This window comes from Corvus hawaiiensis, chromosome 19, assembly GCF_020740725.1.
Source record: "Corvus hawaiiensis isolate bCorHaw1 chromosome 19, bCorHaw1.pri.cur, whole genome shotgun sequence".
NCBI classification, from domain to species: domain Eukaryota; kingdom Metazoa; phylum Chordata; class Aves; order Passeriformes; family Corvidae; genus Corvus; species Corvus hawaiiensis.
Window position 1 is genome coordinate 10,320,890 of NC_063231.1, and position 15,092 is coordinate 10,335,981.

At 44.6% G+C, this 15,092-nt stretch overlaps 1 protein-coding gene across 4 annotated transcripts in view; it reads right to left on the minus strand.

The window, feature by feature from the left end:
* Positions 1-3,363: 3,363 nt before the first annotated feature.
* Positions 3,364-15,092, minus strand: part of GAS7 (growth arrest specific 7) — an 85,966-nt gene continuing 74,237 nt past the window's right edge. For all 4 annotated transcript variants that reach the window (XM_048323440.1, XM_048323441.1, XM_048323439.1 and 1 more), the window contains 3 exons: positions 14,939-15,018; positions 12,401-12,499; positions 3,364-11,670 (listed from right to left, as the gene is read on the minus strand). In XM_048323440.1, coding sequence (XP_048179397.1) covers positions 11,557-11,670; positions 12,401-12,499; positions 14,939-15,018 — 293 coding nt within the window. In that variant the 3' untranslated portion in view covers positions 3,364-11,556. The remainder of the gene's footprint in view (positions 11,671-12,400; positions 12,500-14,938; positions 15,019-15,092) is intronic.

Consider the following 15,092-nt stretch of genomic DNA (forward strand, 5'->3'; position numbering starts at 1 on the left):
TTACTACACCTAGAGCACACCCTTCCAGACACAGTGGCTCCTCCTACAGCCAGAGATGTCAACTCTATGCTAATTATTCATGTGCACTTACATTCTTTGTTAAATATATTGCTTCTACATGTCAGAGTCTGTGCCTCAGAGGCTCAAATAGTAAAGCACAACCATTCCATTCTGGAAAGCTCTGTCAGTTATGCCTTGGAATCGATAATACTGCTCCTTCCTTTCAGGATACAGCTTCTTCTTTTCATTTGATTCTCAGATTTTCTTCCCTTTTCCCATCAGTGTGAGCTCCCATTAAGGAAAATTCTGTGATCTGTAAAATTCTTCATGATGTTATTTTGCTGACATCATCTTTTCCAGCTTCCATAGCAACCACACTTCCGGATTTTTAACTATGTTTTTCCACCTGCCATTTCAAATCTCACAAACTCTCTGCTGTGCTAAATGTCATCTCGTGTTTAGATATCTCTGCAGTCATTCCTGGAGCCACACACAACTCCAGTGAGGAGCAGCTGCTTGTGAACTTCGTCACTGCAATTAGCTCCAGGAAACTGAAGTTCAGCTGCCACACAAGCAGCCCTCAAAGGCTCCAAGGCTGTTTCCTTGTGTATCATGTTCATCACACTGGCTCAGCAAAGAGGGTGCAAACCACCACCCAGCAGAACGAAGGAAAGGAACAAAAACGCACCAGGAAGAATTCTTCAGCTTTTTCCTTTCTCCTTTGTCTTTCAGGGGAGGAGAGGGGTGGACTTATTAAACGTTATTTGAGAAAGGTATCACAGAAGATCAGTTATCAATCACTGACTAAACAGTCTATCAATTTATCTTTAGGGAGGCAAAAAATCTGTCGAGTGCCATTTAACTACAACACTGAAACTCCTGGGGAAGAGACTCCCTGAGCAGAGATCAAAGTGCAATCTAGGGCTGAATCACAATGTATTTCATGTAATTCATTACAAAGCTTTCCTCTCCCACCTTTCCCTGTGAAAGTGGTGCTTACTAGTCACTGTCATGCCAGGACACTTGACTACATGGACCTTTGGCCTAATCCAGAGTTTTACTTGCCACAGACTTGGGAGGTTAAGAAACGAATTTGTTGCAGCAACAGAGAGAAAGCATAAAGCAACAAAGGTCCAAAAGGCATTGAGCACACGTGCCTGTAATGTATGTAAGCACCACAGCACCCAGGCTGTTAACTGTGCTCTTGAACACACAGCTGCACACAATTTGCAGGCATTTTTGTGATAATGTGAGCCCACATGAAAGATCCCTGAGAACTGTGAGCAGTGCCAGGAAGGTGTCTGGACTTAGCCCCCTCATTTCCACATTCCATCCCAGTGCCATCCAGCAGCCTTCCTCCCTTTTACACAGACTTGCAGGAAGTGAAAAGGCAGTGGGAAGAGCCCCTGAAGCCTGTGAGCAGAGCTGACTGGCACTCTAGGACTCAGCTTAAATAAATCCAAGAAGCTGATGCATAAAACCAGTCCCGGTCTCTTCGAGCAAAGAACCAAATGACACAGTCTTAAAACATTTGCTAAATCTAAAAAAAAGAAAAAAAATCGTAGCTCTGTAAATAAAAAGACTGAAACTTATGGTATAGCTCTGGGAGACTTGAGTGTTTGGTTTTGTAGTTTGTAAAACAGGAAGTCAAAATCAAATCAGAGCTGGAGGTTTTCATCCTCTGCTTTCAGGGACTTGTGAAAACAGTGCAAACAGCCTGCAGCACAGACCACTGAGGTTGGACTGTTTGTCCCTACAATAAATACTTCACTAGTGCATGTTTGTATTTTTTTTTCATTTGTATAAGGACCAAGACAGTAACTTCCCCAAGTCAGAAATAGGACATGAGTATTTCTGTGGTTTGAGTGAAGCCAGAAGATCACGGCTGCTGAAACTTGCCTTGTGTGTGAGGTTAGCTCAAAGGAAGCACTCCCTGGACCCTTTGACCATCAGCTCAGAAACTGCCACTGTGTTCACTGAAACCACATGACAGAAATGGTGGTGGTGTAGCAAACCAGGAAAGATTACAAGATCTGAGTTAAACCAGTTGCTGTACACATAGCTTTACTTTTACTTTACACACAGCTTCATCTCTAAGGGCCTCGTGCAGAACATGGGTCACCCTGACCTCTGAAGGTTTAAAAAACTCACGTCAGCCCATTCACCTTGTAGAATAAGTTTAACTTTTTCAACTGACAGCAGTATTTCAGTGGCCTTATGTGACTCCTTCCATGAACACTGCAAATAAGCACCTGTGACCTTCTGCAGGCTGGCTGGCTGTCCATCCCAAGCCCTGCAAGGCAGAGTTGTCTCTTTGTGTGTACAGCAGCCAACACAGATGAAGACAGACCCAACAGGATCAACATTGTCAGGCTCCAAGAGCACCCACGGGACTCCCCTGCCTGAGGGCTGGCCCACGGGACCAGGAGCACTGCTGGAGTTCAGGCCTGAGTCTGAAACAGCGTTCTGACATTTTTTTAATAGATTTAGGCAACTTAGGACAAGATGCAAAGACACTGCTGTGAAAACCAAGCTTCCACCTGGGAACTTTTTCAATGTCTCACTTGCAGTGTCTTCTCCTTTCCAAGGAGAGCGTGCAGACCTCTGGCACCCCTTCCCACCTCCATGCACAAGCACACTGAGCTCAGGGGGTCACAGAAACCAATTCTAACGTCAGTTCAAAACTGGAAAAATTCTTAGAAGGAGTCTCCACTGAGGTTTATGAGATGTATGGATGTGCTGCCTCCAGGAGTCACACCCTGCTGGAAGGTGGCCTTGTGTTCTGCACAACTGTGACCCCTGGGTGCTCTGAGCCCCCTTCCACAGGCAGGTGTTGGGTTAGACAGGATTTTGGCAGGCCTGATTTTGACTTGGTCAGGAAACCTGTCAGCATGCATGTTAACTCAAATACTGAAAGGAGAACAATTTATTAAGAGCACTTTATAGCAGTGTTTTTAACTGAGCTTCAAGCTGCATGTGAAACATGAGGGTAAAGGACTGACTGGGTGGGAAAGGCCTCCAGATCACTTAAAACATGAAAGCACACCCATTCCATGGCAGCTGCTCTCAGCCTGCTCATGGTCAGCTTGCTTGCTTAAGAACCACTTAACCACAGGTGCTACTTGAATTGATTTCTGGGGGAAAAAAAAAAAATTGTAGGAACCATATGTGTCTGAAAATCATGTGAAGATCTGAAAAGGGTAAGCACAAACAGATTGCACCTCCGTGACGTGGCTGCAAATTCAAGCTGCACTAAGTTCGTATCAACAAAGTCCATGTGACACCCCACAGGGTGTCTTTGATCAAACTGCACTCGCAGGGTGTGGGGCTGTGGGAGAAGAAAAAGCAACGGGGTAAAGACAGTTCCATGCTCAATGTGTCTCTGTACAGTTTATTTTACAGGAGATGAGATGAGCACTATGGTGTATATAAACTTGCAGAACAATATAGGAAAATACAGTTTAACCATATGAAATCGTTTTACAGTAAGACAGAAAAATTACATAGAGGAAATGCCTTCAACACTGAAGGACAAGATCCACAGCCAACATCAAGGAGCTCCACTGAACCCTGCCAGTTTACCCGAGCTGAAGATCTGCCCCTTAAATCTTTTCTTCATTCAACTTAAGTTCAGTAAGTGATTCCTTCATCTATCCTTAGGGAACAAAAGCCATCCTGTAATTTCCACAATGATCCAAGATTTACTAGTAACCCAGACAGAGGCTGTATGATAAATAAACTATTTAAGGGGTCTAGTCAGCCAAAATTTATGGGAAGTTACAAAATTTTGGTTAAGCATCTTTAAAAACAAGTCATTAGTACTGGCAAAAGACAACTTTCCTAGAAATTTAGAAGTATTTAGGAAAACTTACACAAAAAAAGGACCAAATAAGCAACTTTATTTTGGTAGAAAACTCTGGTTTAGTGTATGACTGGTAATCTGGCCTGCCTGTGAATCCCTGCTGCTACAGAGTCTGCAGAACTGCCCAGTGGAATTCTCGCACTGTCCTGCGTTGCAGAAAACAAGGAAATCATCTAAGGAGAAGAAAGTTATTTGTCCATCACTAGTGCCTGCTGTTTTCATAATGGATAGAGACTGCTGTCCCTAAGGAGTGCTTTTGATCTGCAAGAGTATGAACATCCAAATTCCTTAGGCTGTTCTGATAACCTCAGCCATTCCATCAAAAAACTCCAAAGGAACAACGGATTTCAGGTCAACCATTCCCAAATTCTGGGATTAACATGACTATGATTATTATGTTAGCAGATGTGAGATCCCTGAAATCACATTCAGCTTTTGAGTTCCAGGACCAGAACATTTCTTCTCAGCAACTGCTGTAAGAAAAAAAAAAGCTGTGGGGTTTTATTATTTATTATTAATTTTACACAGTAAAGTATCACAACTCTTCTATGCAAAATTATCACTGCATACTATTTTTATGCAGAATTCCCTGCTTATTCTACTGAGAACCCTACACTGAAGGATGGGTCCAAAGATTGGCTTCAATGCAGTTGCTTTTAAGTGCAATTTTTTCTATTCCATTTTAAGCACTGAGAACTGAGGATGCCTGAGCTGGACAGTAAATTATCAGAGACAAAGGCAGGTCTCCTGGAGATGTGGGTGTCCTAAAAGGGTGCACAGTTCAGAGCAAGGAAGGGGGCTGAGAATCCTGCACAGCTTTGTGCACAATGGCTGCTCCTGAGATTTGGCAATTTGTAGGGTGAATTTGTGTATTTTTTATGTATTTTTTTTGTAGCTGATACTATTTAAAGAGGCACTTCAAGGGGATCTACTAGCAGAATTTTAATAGGGTTGTGATACAAGCCATTACTCAGTTACTTGTTAAATCAGTAGCCCTAAAAGACGGCATATATTCAAAATTATAGTCCTGTCCACTCACTGAACCTGGATAGAGCAGCTGGAAAGCTTTTGTTCGGAATATCCACTGAGTTTGTCTCTTACGACACACCTGAAATAGTTCAACTTAATGTAAGTTGAGGGAATTAAATTTGAATGTCTCAAATCTATATGTATTTTTTTTCTGTAATTATTATGTGGTTAACTTAAGACTTTTTTTTTTAAATTGGTCTATGAAATATTTTATCCACATACAGTTCTTAGATGCATCATTAGGCACAAAAGGTTTCTGCCTTGAGGAATGCATGGGATTAGAAATTTAAGTTGAATTGTGCTATGTGTTGCTCCCTTCAGAAAAAATGTCCAGGAAGAAAAAAGAAACTGTGGCTAGCACAAAAAGGAGTTATTACACTTCCAAACCTGGTGGCTGATAGGAAAACTCCAAAGTAAAAACCAAAATAACCTCTCCAAAAAAGCTCTTAAAACTCTCAGAAAACACCCGAAAGCATGACGTTTGGTCAGCATGTCGAAATAACAGATATGTTCTATGAAATTTCAGAATTAAAGAAAAGGTCCTGAAAAGTGCTGTACTTCATTGATGAAGAGCTGGCTACAGTAACAACAGAGAGGGAAAAATTAAGAGCTGAAAGATGCACCACTCATATGAATAAAATCTACTGTAAGACAAAGTAATGGGTGTTATTTATACAACAACACTTCTCAGGAAAAGACAAGGATTTGCTGCCAGGAAAGACTTCATTCCCACTGTGCAACAGCAGGGCTGTGTGCTCCGGGCTCCTGAAGCACAGAAGGCTCAGCACACCCGACCCGGTGTGGGGCAGCCAAATGCCAGAGCCCGTGCTCCAGTCCCCAGGGCAGCACTGGCACCTACTGCTCTTCCACGGGTGCAACCAGGTGTGAGCTGGAGAGCTCTGTATCAGCAACAGACACAATGGAACACTTCATCACTGATTTTCAAGTGCTGAGCAGAATGGGGAGAATGATGGGCCACTTACTCACCACTGCTCGTTTCCCATCAGGGTCTGACAGAGATGCCACAGAAGAAACGATCTTCCTGCCCTATGTGTCTGTTTTTAATCTGAATTTACCTGTGACTCTTGCCCACCTGGTTTAAGATAGATTGGACCAGCAGGCTCCTCTGGTGCACACAGGATGCCTGTGGGCCATTCCCCACCCCTGTGCCAGGATGGGAGCAATGTCCACACAGCAAGGACCCCTCAGAGCCAACGCTTCAGCAACCTCTGCCACGTCTCTCTCCTACTTCAACACACACTGGGTAGCAAAAAGCCTTCAGGCCTTCCAGAAAGGACTGTGAACTGAAAAGCTCACTGTTTTCAAAACTGCTTTTCTGACACTGTCTTTTGAAGACGTAGTTCTTGCCAAATGAGAGGAATGTCAGGGGGACCAGGACTGCTCCCAGGACACTGGACTCTGCCTGCCACCTCTGGGAACAGACACAGCAGGCTGCACTAGTGGACAAGAGCACACAAGATACTACTGTTAAATAGTAAATCTGTTTTCAGTCCAGAAGGAAACAATCAAATAATCACATCAAGAAGTCACATCTACTCGTTCCAGGGGGACCTTCAAAGTGCTCGTCTGGATTTCTTAAGGTGCTTGGTAGTGAAGGACCCTCCTGGGTAAGCAGTGCCCTTTCTCTCCCTGTGTGTGACTGAAGAAATAGACGGGCAGAGCTACTTTGTCACTGAATTATGGATTTTTTACAGCTACATCAGTAGGTGACCTGGTGGTCCATACTCCAGAGGTGTGTTCTGACTGCAGCCAGACACAAGAACATTACTGGAGCTGCTGGGAGCTGCACAGAGAGCAACTACATCTCATCCATTAAGTATTTCTCGTTTCTCAGTATTTACTTTATCTGTGTACTTGAGTACAAGTAAGGAAAAAAGAGGCTTGTGCATTTCTGTTTGTTAGCCTGATTTTCAAAGACTCTCACCTCTTAGCTCCCTGTTGTATTCCAAGAAATCTCTGAGTGCTGAGCACTTCCAAAGAACAGGTGAAGAATGCACATTTGTATGTAACAAGCCTAACTTGCAGCGAGTACTTAAATAATGACATTAAAAACAGGGAAAACTTTAAGGAGGTTCTGACAAAACCTGAGAAATGATGACTGCTACGAGCATGTAGAAGTTTCCTGTGAATGCCTCACAGAAAATTCCTGTTAGGGAAAAAAAACCCCCAACCTAAGCAAAGAAAAAAAAAGCTGCATAATGGGAAAAAGAAGCAGTGCACAAGTTTGCCTGTTAGGCACTCAAGGAAGTGTGATTTCAGTGTTTACCTGTGCAACATAAGGGGGAGCACAGCTGCCCCCCAGCAGCTCAGAAAGGGCTGCACAGGAGGAAAGGGAGTCTAGAGACATAACAGGGATTTCTGTATCATTTTCACTGCTGTTACAGTGTTTTAAAATTAAAAAAAAAAAAAAAAATTAAAGCAATCTTCTAAAATTCCAGTGTCCAATAATGAACTAACGTCCCTATAAGGGAGCAAGCAAAGTCTTTCAAAAGATGTCCAACCCATAGGAGTGATGAACAAGTGTGAGTTAGAGAGATGACTGAATCTGGAGCAAGTTGGAAATCTGAATTAGGCCTTTTTTGGCTATTGCTCCAAGAAAGAAACTGGAATCTTGCCCCTAATGGGAGAAGAGTACCTTTGGCCCATGTGGTGAAGGACTCACTGCTTTCAGCTCATAAACTCCAGCAGGAATCAGCCAACAGCACTGGATCCAGAACGAGTTCTGGTAGGAAACAAGCTGAAAAAATACCTTAGAGAGAAAGAATTTCAACTGTGCCAGAAGATGGCTTTGAAGACACAGGCAGGGAGGCATGGATGATGAATAAGAAGTTCTCATTCTGTACGGCAGCTGAGGGTACAAGCACCTCACCAGCTCTGGCGCTGGTGTCAGGACACTCAACAGACCTGAAGCCACAGACCTGAACTCCTGAAGGAATTCAGGAAGCCCTTTTGCTAAGACAAGGGCCAAAAGGCTCTGGCTGAAATGGAGAGTGCCAGAGAGCCCTCCAGCATAGGACACGTGTGTGACAGCATCGCTCAGACCAAGAGAGAGCTCCACAGGTGTGGCAGCACTCCCAAAACACAGGTGGCTTCAACAGATCTGGACAAACAGAGCTACCTGCTAAGGACCAGAGGAAAACTCCCACTTGTTCTACCTCTGCCAGTGAAAGCAAACAGTGTTAACTGAGAACTGACCTGCTCTGTGACCTCAGAGCACACGAAGATGGGAGAGAGCCCTGCCAATCTGATACCCACAGTGACTAAACCAGCAAAAACTCACACCAAGCGTGGGAGCTGCCAGATGAAATGAGACGATGCCTAAGCTCAGTACGTATGGAGGGAAGAGACTTACTTTGGTACTCTATTAGTCAGTCACACTGCAGCATCATCACGCAGCATCCATGGATGCCAGGATTTTAATAAAACACCAAGCTGCATCTTGCTCTGGAGAAGCAGCTGTTTAGGAGGAGCATGAAGAGATACTGAGTTCCACTGCATCTCTGAAACTCAGTGGAAGACAAACAGAGCAATGCTGAAACTCCCAAAGTTACCTTCTTAGGAACAAACATGAGAGCAGGAATCCATGCTTTCCTTTAAACATGCCACTTTCAAGATGCTGCCTGTTAGAAGCACTGGAACTCCAGCATGCCCTGACCTGTAAGACATCACACTGTGCAGGATGCACCAGTCAGAGAAGGGAACGAGCCAGGTGACACTGATCTGCAGTGTTGGATCAAGGAGGAATATCATCTTTTGAAAGAAGTAAGCTGGAAACTGTTTACAGGCAACAGCAAAACTTCCACTGAATACAGATGGAAGTGCTGTTGTGGACGAAGCATCTCACCCACCGTGGAGCAGAACCCAGAGTCTCCTGGGGCTGGGAAAGATCAGCAGCCAGGTACCTGTGCTCTCCTCTGCTTATTGAAGTGACAAAGAGATCAGACTCCACCAAGAGAATTGCTGCTCTGGGCAAATCACATCCCTAAAACATTTTAAATGGACCAAGAACTAGAAGCAGGAAAACTGTCCAGAAATAAAACCCAAAGTAAAAAAAAAAAAAAACCCCAAACAAACAGAAACAACAAAAAAACCAACCCCCCTAAGAATTTAGAGCAGCATAAATACACCTTAGTACAGGAACCAAAACACATTGCAGTCCCCAGAGGAAGCTGTGCTAATGGACAGTATTTCCAGTCCAAAATAGATAATATAACAAACATCTTTAAAGAAAGAGGAAAAATAAAGTGTAATTGCTAACAGATTATTTCAGGTATTTATTAAGGAGAATACTGTATAAAGTGCACAACTAGCTTTGTTTTGTAATCAAAACAAGAATGTTCTGAGGCATTGTCAAGACTGCTCATTTCAATTTGCAATACAGCCTAGAAGAGGGGGCAACCTGAAATGCAGCTTACACGTATTCACGTTATTTTGGCCACTGAAGTTTTGAAAGTTCAACCTGCACTTGTGGCTTAAAAAATAAAAAAGTGCCTGTCCTCTGAAGTGCAAGGTAAGAAAAGTATACACTGGTATGCCCAAAAAATTAGCAAGACAGCAAGTGAATCAGTAGAGAGACTGAAAAGGAGAGATCATCAATGCCCTGCTTGAGGGAAGAAGGGAAAGAGAAAAGGATTCCAGGGAGGCTCTAACTAAGCTCAAGGACACTCACAAACCAAACACTTCAACTGGTGTTGCAATGGTCTCTGCAGGAACTGAGGTGAGGCTCACATCACAGTGTGCTCTTCCAACACCAAGAATAAAACAGTAGTCCAAATTCCCAAGTGTGCAGGGAAAGTGCAGCACAGGAGGTGTCACACAGGAACGGTGATCCTGAGCATGCAGTAGTCATGACACTACAACTGCCAGCATGCAAAAGGTTTATAAAGGTTATGAAGCAGCAGAGGAGTGGGTTGTGAAGGCATCTGCAAGGCAGGAACGAACCTGAACTGGTAAAGAGATGGTTAAGAAAAAGGGAGCAATAGAAAAATGCAAGAGAATTCAGTCTGAAATAATAAACCAGAAAAATAACCACTGCAGCAATGTTAAAAACATGCTTCAGATAAGACTTTTCTGTGTCTCAGTTTGTATTTGTAAAGAGGAATATTGACTCCCAGTGATCTAATTGCAGCACTTGGGAGGATGGTGAACAAAAACCTGGAATAGCAGTAGAACAAAGGAAGGATGCAGTTCTGGGGCTGGGGAGAAAAAGACAGTAACAGTGAGACAAAATGGAGCATAACTGTGGGTCAAATGAAATACCATGGTTTGGGAAATTGTAGCTAAGACCACAGTAAACACTGAGTAAAGGCCACAGTGGTGAGAATCAAGGTTTCTCCTGGATCTAAAGCAAGAATCTGAAGAATCTTTGCATTGTATGAAATGCTGAAAAAATATATTAACAGCAACACTGAATAATCAATCAGAAGTAACAGCAGAAGAAAATAAATACCTTTTCAAAACCAGTCTCCAAACTATGTAACACTATTTGCTAAGAGCAGTGTTGAATTTTTTGGTGGTTTGCAGTAAGGGTAACATAGAAAACAACTCAGGTTAGGACTCTGATGGCACAGAAGTGCTGGGCACCTACATCTACACTGAATGCAATCTAGCATGACATATTCATGGCACCTTTGAAAATCAGGCTCCAAAAAGATAAAAGCCAAAATTTAGCTGGACAAACTCAGTAATTAAAAATACCTAAGGTCTGTGATATTCACCTGAAGAAACCAACGAAGGAAATTTAAACCTGAATCCCAAGTAAACTGTTAGAGGACTGTCTTTAAGGAGATTCTGTGGAAAAACACCTTGCATGAGCAGGAAAGATTTTTAACATCTCATTTATTCCTTGGAATATAACCTCCTTCTGTCATCGAGGGCACTCTGACAGCTAATGAGGTAGGTATAGTACAACCAAGTCTTTCTTGATAAAAAATTGTGATGGCAACACTTTCAAACTTATCGAGTGGCCTACAACAGAAATCATGAAAATGGGTTTATGTATCCCTGAGAGGGAGTATAAAACAGGAAGAACAGGAATCTTCTCCCTGGATTTTGGGAGAAGGGCCATCACTTCACTGCCGTGGTGAAAGACAGTGTTATATGGAATCAATGTATCCACACAACATTGCTGCAAGATACGCTTATTTTATAGATGGGGGAGCCAGGAGAGTTAATTGACTTGCCTGTGGCCATGAAAGCAGTCAGTGATAGACCTGGGATTCATGATCAGGACTTCCTTGCCTCCTGCATCATTTTCAGTTATCTACTTGCTGGCCAGAGGCTCACTGCATGGTTGTTCTAACAAACTGTATAGAGATAGTCATGCAAGGGGTGGAGCACAAAGTCACTGAAGAACAGAGCACTTTCTGTACCAGAAAGCAGATTTCTCCTGGAAGCTGCGTGCAATTGGGAACCTCTGGTGGGAAGCACACATCTGTTTTTTTCACCCTGGAATGTCTGGTGCTTAAGGCTTAGCACAACGAGGACCATTGTAATGACTAAATGGAACAGAGATAGCCCATACAGGCATAAATTACAAGGTGTCTGGTAGTGAAACAACCTTTTCCCTATGCTCTTTTGACCCTTACAAACAAACGTCAGCCTGCTTAATTCAGTGGACTCATCGCATCCAACTACAGATCAGTCTATATTTCCATGTCCACAGGTCGGATATCTCCAGTTTTGTGTTCTTTTACCCACAGTTCCCTGTCTTTGGCAGGATCCACTTTCCGAAGCAACTGATCCACAAGTTCTACTGTCTGAAAGGAAGAAAACAAGAATCCAAATGTCAAGGGCACATTTCAAGCAGAGAGTCATTGCTCTGACACGCAGAGCAGCTGTGGGCATGCCTACACTGCATCAGCAGACAAGTGAGAGCTGCATGTACATGAGCCTTGATGGACAAGACAGGTCTGAACGTGCAGCCTTGTGGTAAGCAGGGAAGAGGGAGACTTAACATGAAGCAGAGAAAGGCTTCCTGTGCCAGGCAGCAGCCAGGCAGCCTCTGACTCCTGTCCTGCAATCTGCACCTTACACCAAATAAAACTGTACTGAGGTCAGCACGCATCCCCCGTATTTTAATATTAAAATAAATAGCCAGTTTTTAATAAGGAAAATATATTTACTCCCTTTTCCAACAGTGAAACAATTCAGCATCTTCCCTGCACAAACAGAAGACCTCAAGGAATAGTGCATCATGCTGGGAGAGCTAATAATGGCTCACGCTGGCCAAATGGGCTTCAGTTGGTTGTGTACCCCCCCCCAGCAAAGAGCTGTGACCCAGCAGTATGAAATGAGACCAGGATCAGAGAGTCCTGGAGGAGCAGGACTGCAGGGAGGCAGCACAGCACTGCTGCAGACTAACAAGCTGCCTGCAGACACTTCTCCCACGTCCTTTGACAAAAGCCAGTCAGAGCAGGTCAGGAGGGACCATCCTGCTCAGCTGAAGGGCAGTGAGGACCACGGGGATCAAACAAAAAGCACACTCACACTTTGGTTGAACATGTCTGTCTCATGCCGCAGCTGTGTGTACTGGCACAGATGCTGCCGAATCATCTCCACCCTTTCAACTTCTAGTCTCTCAAGCTCCTGGACATGAAGAAAAACAAGTCCACATTTTTACTGGAACCTGAGCTTGGAGGCCCAGAGAAAGGATGATAGACAAAAAGCTGCCAGTAGGTGCGATACTGCCCCAGGGTCATGCTTTGGAGCTGGGCTCTGTGGTTGCACATTCCTCTGCTCTGCAAAGAGTAAGAAACAGCAAGCGACAGCAGTCATCTCAGCCTGAGCCTAGCAACTGAAAAGAAGGTCAAACCTTCCCAAAAGGTTCCAAAACTGAGACAACCAAGGCAGAGAGTGGAGCCTCTGCCTTCAGAGATGCTGCAAGCAAGAGGGAATCTGTTTCCTGCAAGAAGTTTCGCGTGCTTTATTGCTAGCTACAGAAATTACAGGGATTCCCTGGGGCAGCAGAAAGCACATTGGGGTGTATGGCTCAGATCACCCCCCCTTCCAGCCTGTCAGAGCACAGTTCACCAGATGATGAGCTAGGACAAGTTTCCACCGTGCTCAGCTGGCAGCAAGCAGAACCCAGCAACATTTTAGTTGGAAAGGCAGGCGATTTCTGTCTTTCCTCCTGATATTTTCTACCTCCCTTTTCTTCTGGATTCTGATATTATACCCCAAAATCTGCATTTAGTCCTTCTGATGTGGCCTCACCTTGAGTACTGTGTGCCACAATGTAAAAAAGACATCAGGCTGTTAAGAGTGTCCAAAGCAAGGCCACAAGAATCATAAAGGGTCTGGAGGGGAAGCCTTATGGGAGGCAGCTGAGGTCACTTGGTTTGTTCAGCCTGGAGGAGACTGAAGAGAGACTCATTGTGGTCTTCAACATCCTCATGAGGGACAGCAGAGAGGAAGCACTGATCTCTTCACTCCCACGATCAGTGTCAGAACCCAAGGGAATGGCTGGAGCTGAGGTGGGGGAGGTTTAGGTTGGGTATTAGGAAAAGGTTCTTCACCCAGAGGGTGCTCAGGCACTGGAACAGGGAAGTGGCACAGGTCCAATCCTGTCTGAGTTCAAGAAGCATCTGGACAACACACTAAGGCCCCTGGTAGGATTGCTGGGGTGTCCTGTGCAGGGCCAGGAGTTGGACTCAGTGATCCTGATGAGTCCCTTCCAACTCAGGATATTCTGTGATTCCATGATTTGAGCAGCAGCAGCAGCAGCAGCACTCTGTGGAAGTCTGCCTTTACAGACATCACTGCAATGGCCTTTGCTGTTCAACAGAAAGTTTGGTGCTCACACACACATCACCGGGGCCAAACCTTGTGAAACCTGTCCTCAGCAGGCATTTCTGGTGCCCACTCACTGAGCATCAAGGTGGAGTGCAATCAAAGCTCATCCAAGCTGGCAGACTGCTAACCTGGCCTTCCCTGTGCTATCTGCAACTCTGAAACATTCTTCATTCCAGCAAAAAAAATCTCAGGTGGCAGATTATCAGCCTGGGGAGGAAGATGAGCAAAGGAGCTTATGGAATGGATAGGGCTGAAATAGACTGACCTCCTACTGCTGCTGCCAGCTGAGGTACTGCCCTTACAGAAATAAACAGCCCACTCCCTCTTAGGGCACAGATGTGCAAGACCAGAACGCCAAATCCAGCGTGCCACCTGCAGAACAGCCGCTGTATCTGCACCAGGAACTTCAGGGAGGAAGGTATGCATGCAGACAAAAACCTTCAGACCTCGACCCTCTCAGCTTGGCATCATTCTGTACGAACTAATCTGCGCCTGGGCTGAGCAGGCACAGGCTGCTTTCAGTTCTGGTTTTATATTCATGTGTACTAAGACTTGCCTGCAAATGTTCATCAGCCTGAGTTCTAGCACTGACAAACCAGAGCTGCAGGCTCTGGCTGCCCTCTTGAGCCAAGTGCACTTGCAGGTTGTGCTTCTCCAGGGGCAAATACGCAGAGCACATGTTCAGTAGGTGGAGGAGATCCTGCCCCTCTGCCCTGGTGAGATCCCACCTGGAGCACTGCAGCCAGGTCTGGGGGTGGCAGCACATGAAGGATGTGCAGCTTCTGGATTGAGTCCAGAGGAGGCCACAGAGATGCTCCAAGGCAGCTTGTAGCAAGTCAGGCTGAGACAACAGGGGCTGTTAAGTCTGCAGAAGAGATGTCTCTGGGGAGACTCCAAAAAAAATTGTGAAACTGTGGAATAGAAAAATTCATTAATGTATGAATGGATTTGGTGATTTATTGTGTATTTTTCTTGTGCAGTACTTCACCCTTCCTAAGGACAATTCCAGTGTTCTGGCCCCTCAGCAGCCCTGAGCAGGTTTAAGGCCTTCTGCAAAGAAACAATTATTTCTTCTTATCCCCTGATGATGAGGTTTTCTCAGGACTGAGAATGGGAAATACAATGTGAGATTTATCACTCAGTCTTCCCCACTGCTTTGCACTGAACTGGCTGTGAATGATGAATACTGTAGGCTATTACAAGTTTGCAAGGGTAGTTTTAGGTGCTACATACCAGAGTGGTGGTCACCATCTCCTCAAACCACTTGGACTGGGCTTGATTGTAAAGATCCACACAGCGCATCAGGTCATCCCCTGAAAAGAGTCAAGACAGCAACACATCAGTCTTCTCTAGAACCTTCTCCAGAGCTTAGAAGGAAAGTGCAGGT